The sequence below is a fragment of the Chrysochloris asiatica genome, unplaced genomic scaffold (assembly GCF_000296735.1).
Source record: "Chrysochloris asiatica unplaced genomic scaffold, ChrAsi1.0 scaffold00056, whole genome shotgun sequence".
NCBI lineage: Eukaryota > Metazoa > Chordata > Mammalia > Afrosoricida > Chrysochloridae > Chrysochloris > Chrysochloris asiatica.
The window spans coordinates 4,323,596-4,330,155 of record NW_006408574.1 but is presented as its reverse complement, the minus strand read 5'-3'; the positions used below and the strand labels follow the sequence as shown (position 1 = coordinate 4,330,155).

The 6,560-nt window shown below is 54.8% G+C and overlaps 1 protein-coding gene across 1 annotated transcript in view; it reads right to left on the bottom strand.

Moving 5' to 3' along the window:
- SARDH (sarcosine dehydrogenase) overlaps positions 1-6,560 on the bottom strand; it is a 54,222-nt gene that overhangs the window by 1,470 nt on the left and 46,192 nt on the right. Inside the window, exons 17-19 of the mRNA XM_006863713.1 lie at positions 4,195-4,357; positions 3,554-3,722; positions 1,468-1,603 (exon numbers count right to left, since the gene is read on the bottom strand). Of these exons, the coding sequence (XP_006863775.1) occupies positions 1,468-1,603; positions 3,554-3,722; positions 4,195-4,357 (468 nt within the window). The remainder of the gene's footprint in view (positions 1-1,467; positions 1,604-3,553; positions 3,723-4,194; positions 4,358-6,560) is intronic.

Here is a 6,560-nt window from a genome sequence, read left to right as displayed (position 1 = left end):
CTGCAGTGATCACAGGGGCCCGGCCCCCCATGGATGCTGGGTTTCCCTACACACCACTAATCAGGGCTGGACCCAGGCTGGAGTCTGGGGCTCTGCTTGGCATGTACAAGTGTGTTCTCATTCCCAGCAGCTCCATGCTGGGTGAGCAAGGAAAAATGGAGACCTGATGTGGGGTTGCGGCTGTAGGAGTGGGAGGCTTCCAGCCGCACCTCTGAGTTGGGTCTACTAACAGGGACCAGGCTGGTTTGTCCCATGAACACCCATCATGCTCCCTTTCTCATGTCTCTGGGAGATGTAAACTGTGAACCTAACAGAAAGGTTGGAGGTTTAAGTATACCCATCAGCACCTCAGAAGAAAGGTCTGGTGATCGTCTTCTGGAAACTCAGCCATTGAATGTTCCAGGGAGCTCAGTTCTACTCTGACGCACGTGGGATCACCATCCCCAGAGTCTGCTGGACAACAACACACTCACCCCCTCTAATTGACACAGCCTTGAAATCACAAGGTCCAGCGGACAGAACTGAGGACTCACAGCGTGTGGGGCTCAGGTCCAGCGGACAGAACTGAGGACCCACAGCATGCAGGGCTTGGGCGCAGGTTCTATCCCTGTCAGCCACATGGCTCAAGTGGACAACCTGATCCCATCCTACAGGTTCCTCTGAACAGAGGGGAGCAACTGGACAAGGTGCAGCCCACCCCCCTCCAGTCTAGAGTTCTTCCCTTGCAGCCCCCCTGGGCTGGGAGAAGTTGTGCTGAGAGGGGCGCCTGGGGGAAGCTTCTAGAGATACAGTGGGTCAGTTCTCTCCCTCCACAGGGTGGATGCGGGATGAATGGGCTAGGTGGGGTGCACAGGAAGTGAGTGCCCATGACCTCTGGCACCCAGCCAGCTCCCTGGAAGGCAGCCTGGTCTCCATATCTGGGATTATGGAGCAGGGGGACAGGGCCGAGAGAAGACTCACTCCCTTGGTGCTCCCTGAAGGGAAATGAGGGGAAGGAGGGTGCAGAAGAACACCCCCACCTCGCCCCCCAGCGAGCTACCCCAAGCCCCCTTTCTCGTCCTTCAGGGCTTGCTGAGATGTGGCCCCCGACTCATCACTCCTTACCGAGGGCAGCCCTGTGTCCTATCACTTGACCCTTTACCACCCCGGGCCCCGAGCTTCTTTCTGACCAAGGAAAGCCTTGTTGTTGTTAAGTGCTGTGGAATCAGTGCCTACTCACAGCGACCCTATGTAGGGTCGCCAAGGAGCAGCTGGTGGGTTTGAACTGACGACCTTGTGATTCACAGTCTAGTGCTGATCCTACACCACCACACCAGGAGTCTGCAGCTTCCAAAATCAGACTCTTTCTGAAAGAAAAGCTCAACACAGGGCCAACTGCCAGGAGACACCGTTGTAACTCTGTCAACCCTGAGGCTCCTCCCGACCCTCTGTCTAGTGCTCCTCGGAAGGGTCAGGGCCCCAACTCACCGGCCCACCACTGGGGTCCCGGATGTAGCCATAGGCGATGGTCTTGTTGATGGTGAACCCGAAGTCAGCCCTGCGGACATGGCCCACTACGTGGCCATTTCTCCAAATGGCTTCCAGACCGAACATGGGCACCTTTCTGGAAGAAGACAGAAGCTAAGAACCCAAAATCCCTCATGAAGAATTGATTTCTTGTGTCTAAGAGAAAAGAGGGAGAAGGCCTCGAACACCTGACCTCCAGCTCCACGTGGGGAGGCGACCCTCTGAGCTAGCTCAGTGCCTTGGGGGGGGACACAGGGGGCAGGTGCCAAGCCAACAAGCCATAGAGGACATCCCTGAGCCGACACTCCCAGACCAGAACTTGACTTGGTGCTTATACGAAAACCAAATCCCAGACCCAATATATTTGAAAAGGCTCAGCTCTAGAGCTTCTCCATCTAACTAGTGAGGGTGTTAACGTCCCCCAACTGTGGCCTGGGTTTTACTCTTAGTCCGGCTCATCTTTATTCACAGGTGATGCATAGTTTATCCAAAGTACTTGGCCCTTCAGAACTCCTGTAAATGTTTTCGGAAACGCAAAACAGCAAGACAGAGGAGATATCTAACTAAAATGGAATCCAGGAAACACAGAATAACATAAATCTCATTACAAGTAAAGATAAAAGCAAAGCAAACTCTAACAAACCTAAGTCACAGAAAAGGCAACACCCAGAGGTCATCGGGGTGTAAATCCTTCCAGAACTTTCCCTCCAGGGTCGTCACTTTGGATTACCGGTGCCAGAGGATGCCCAGGAGTACTGGGTTAATGCGCCAGACTGCAAAGTCATTTGAACCGCAAGGTCGGTGGGTCAAGCTCACCAGTTGCTCCTCAGAAACCCTATACAGGGTCGCTGTGGGTCAGAATCAACTCGACGGCACTTAATAACAAGAACACAGGGTGCCTAGGACTGTGCCAGGAGGGAGCTAGGAGCGGGGGGCGGTGTGTCCGGATTGTGTGACCATGGCAAGAGGTGTGTGGGGCTCCCTCAGGATAGAGCTCTGGGTGTGGTTAAGGAGGCCTGGTGGCGCAGCTGGTTAGACGAAAGGTTGGCAGTTCAAACCCACCAGCTGCTCTGGGGAAGAAAGATGAGGCCATCTGTATCATAAATATTTACAGTCTCAGATATTGTATGGGACAGTTTTACACTGTCCTAGAGGTTGCTATGAGTGGCAGTGGGTTTGGTTTTGGCTTTGGCGGGCACAGTGGGAGACATGCCTTGTTCTGCCGCCTGGAGCAGAACCGCCAGCCTCTACCTCCCTGGCCCGGATGGGGTCAGAGTGAGTGCTGTCAACATGTCCTGGTCTCTTCTGGTCCCACTGCAGCCCTCCCCTTGCGAAATGACTGAGACCAGAGAGGCTGCCCCAGACCCAGGCTCAGGGATGTCCAGTCAGCAGTTTCTCCCGGTGTGCTAGGCAGGGAGACTGGGCAGAGCAGAGCCAAGCGCTCCATGAGGGACCCCAAGATCAGGTCCTCAGCCTCAGGTGCTTCCAGAAATCTCACCCAGCCCCTGCACCCCCAAACTGGAGCCACTCCCTGGAGGTGGATAAGTGGTCCCTTGGGAGACAGCTGCAGGATGGTGCAAGACCCCAGGGAAGGTTCTGGAGAAGAGATGACCACACCAGCAGAGCTCAGGGGCACCTCATGCAGATCTGGTGTCAGTATGGTGGGCACCCGCTCCCCCACTTCTGTCAGCATCGTCTCACCATCTCAGAGGGGCGCAGCTCTTCCAGGATCCCAGGGAGTCATGGGGCTCCGCTCCCCCCGCCTCTGGGCCTGCACGGCCCCGCTCCCCATTTGCAAGTGGGCCCACAAAGAAGGGTCCCAACACGATGACTCAGAACCCTGTAAATCCTGCCAAGGTCCCCAGCCAGCTCAGCAGCACCTTCCTCTGAAACCTCAGTGTGACCTGCATGTCCCCGTGGACCAGGCCCTGGAGGGTCTGACTTTGCAGTCCCTGACCCCTAACGGCCTGTGTATGGTTCAGGGAGTCTGGGAGTGACCACCTGTCTGTGGTCAGTCTCGGGCATCCACAAGGCAGTGCACACTTACTCGTCCACGGTGAAGCACACCAGACGACGTCGCAGGCCCTCGGCTCGTTGCTGCTCCAGAGCCCCACGCCCCAGGAAGGGGATGTCAGACTTGAGCTTGCAGGTGAAGGCCAACCCGGCCTCCAAGGGGCTGTCGTCAGAACGCAGGTCTGCATGCCAGTGCCGGTAGCCTGTGTGCGTGTTTTGGGGAGTCAGTGTTAGCAGAGGTGGAAAAAGGGGACCCAAATCCCCACTCTGCTCTCTTCATGTGGACAACTCAGGCAGGAGGGAGCATTCTCCATTCCAGAAGGTTCCCCAGGTGAGTTCCCAGTGCAGACCAGCCCTTTGCTGTCAGATTGGGAAGTCTCCCACCAAGGCCTCACTGACCAGCCGTGGAGTGACCCTCCTCAGAGTGAGGCCCTGCCTGTCCTGCTGGGGCACTGTCCAAGTCCCTGTGACACAGAGGTGCTGACTTTGAATTCAGTTCTGGCCACGTGTGCCCCAGGCAAGCTTGTGCCCCTATGAATCTGGGTGTGGGTGAGCGCAGGGGACCCCAGCCCCATCTCTGGACATTAGTTAACAGGGAGGTTTGAGGGGGAAAGAAGAGGCAGCATGAAAGGAAGTGAGCTGACCCTGCCACACACCACCAAACCCCACACGTACCTTTCTCAATGCTGAGGGAGTCGATGGCCCGGTAGCCTGCGTTGGCGAGTCCAAGCTTGCTGCCTGCAGCCATGATGGCCTTGTATACGGGCACACAGTCTGCCCTGGGCACATGCAGCTCCCAGCCCAGCTCGCCCACAAAGGACAGCCTCATGGCCCGGACCTAGGGGGCAAGGTAATGACTCAAATGTGGCCACAGCTTTGGTGCCGCTCACCAGCGGACAATCACTACTGTCACCTGGGGCCCAGGCTGACTCATTACCGAGATCATGCCCACCAGGCCCTCAGGAATCTCTAAGGTGAAGGAAGGGGTGCTCCATTTGGGAGATGGGGACGTGTCACGTGACGCTGTGTCATGTGATGCTGTGTGTGCCCTGTAGCTGCAGCCAATTGCACCAGCTGAGGGCTGAAGACAGCAGAGGTGGCAAAAGGCTCTAGGGAGGATCCCAATTAGTCTCTTCCTGTTCCTAGGAGCTCCCAGTGCTCCTTGGCTTATGGTCTCATCCCTCTAGTCTCTGCCTCTGACTTCAGGTGGTCTTCTCTCTTCTCTCTGGGTTTTCTCTTTTTCTGCCTCTAATAAAGAGACCTGGTGGTGCAGTGGGTTAAGAGTTGGTTTGCTGACTGCAAGGTTGGCAGTTCAAACCACCAACTGTCTGCTCCTATCAAGATGTGCAGCTTTCGAAACCCCACACACAGCCCTGGAGGAGCAGACCCTCCTCACACACGTTGGATTCATGTTATCTATGAGCCCAGCAACATGCCACCTCCCAGCCCTGGATGAGCCCCAGAATACAGTGTCTTTGTGGGAGGCGTCCACTCAGGGGGTGCTGGGAGCAGGTGCATCGAGAGCAACTGTACTGGGTAGGGAGGGGCTGGTCCTCAGCACCCTGACCATTGAACCCCCAGCTACCCAGGGGCTGATTCTTGAAGCTCTGAGTTGCAACTTGTTTACACTTCTCAAAAACCTCAAAACTGATCCAGCAAACATGTCGTGGACATTTGCCCGCTCCCTGGATGTGCACCACAGGCCCCGGCAAAGACTGCTTATCAATGGAACTCTAATTTTAGACTGCCCACCGAGGAGCTGGGGTGCAAAGTCAACCTCATTTCAACAGGATAAATGATTTTAAAAGCTCACTTAACTAGCAACTCCAGGATGGCTAATTTGCTCTCAGACACACACTCTGTCCCAAGGTAACTGGTGGAGGGGAGCAGGCAGACACTCAGGCAGGATTTGAATCTCAAGGGGACTGGTCATCCCAGTCCCTCCCCGGGGCTCTACCAACCCATCTGGGTCCTCTTTCTTGTCTTAGACTCACTGTGCACAGGGCTGACACTGTAGGTCTGGACGATCATTTGGGGAACTGTGAAGGTCAGTGAGGACAGGGCAGATGGGACAGGGCAATGCTAGAGCGTGAGTTCTCAACCAAGATTTACCCTCCATGTCTGCCCTTGGCTGACCTACTTGAATATTTCTCAGTTAGTCTGTCACTGGGCCCAGGGTCCGCTTTATGTGCACGGCTGCCTTTCTGCTAGCCCTCAGGAAAGATGGAGTCCCAAGGTTGGCACTCAACATCCAGGAGGTGCTAACTCACCCACCCAGCTCTGGCTCAAAGGCCAGCTGAAACCCAACATTGCAGAGGCAAAGGGCCCCTGTGGGGTGCTCCTGAGTAAAGATTGTAGGAGGTCTGCAGCAGATGTACCTCCAGACGCAAGTTAACAGATCCAACCTTTTCACAACCCATTAGTTCATGGCCATTTTACAAGATTCCAGGGTGTTTGGTTACATAACAACCCTCCCGACACACCAGGCATAGCCTCCAAATTCAGTCATCCCTTAAATAATCAGACTCTCGGGGAACAGATGTGGGGGATAGGAAGGGATCAGAGCATATGCAATCTTCTGTAGGAGTCTACGACCTTGAACATACAGAGGAAGGGTCTTCTTGGTGGTGAGTTCAGTACACCTTCACTGGAAAATTCCTGATGATATACTTGATCTAAGAAGAGTTCATTAGGGGGGATGCTCAGTATTTCCTATTTGTAGTGTGGATGCTGATGGTGGTGATGGTAGTGGAGATGGTGACGGTAGTGTTGGAGACACAGTGATGGTGATCATGATGGTGGAAGTGGTGGTAGTGGTGATGGTGGTGATGATGATGGTGATAGTTGTGGTGATGATGGTGGTGATGGTGGTGGTGATAATTATGGTGATGATGGTGGTAATAGTAGTGGTGGTGGTGATGGTGATGATGGTGGTGATGATGATGGTGATGGTTGTGTTGGTGATGATGGTGATGATGGTGATGGTGGTGATGGTGATCATAGTGGTGGTGCTGATGGTGGTCATGGTGGTGGTGGTAGTG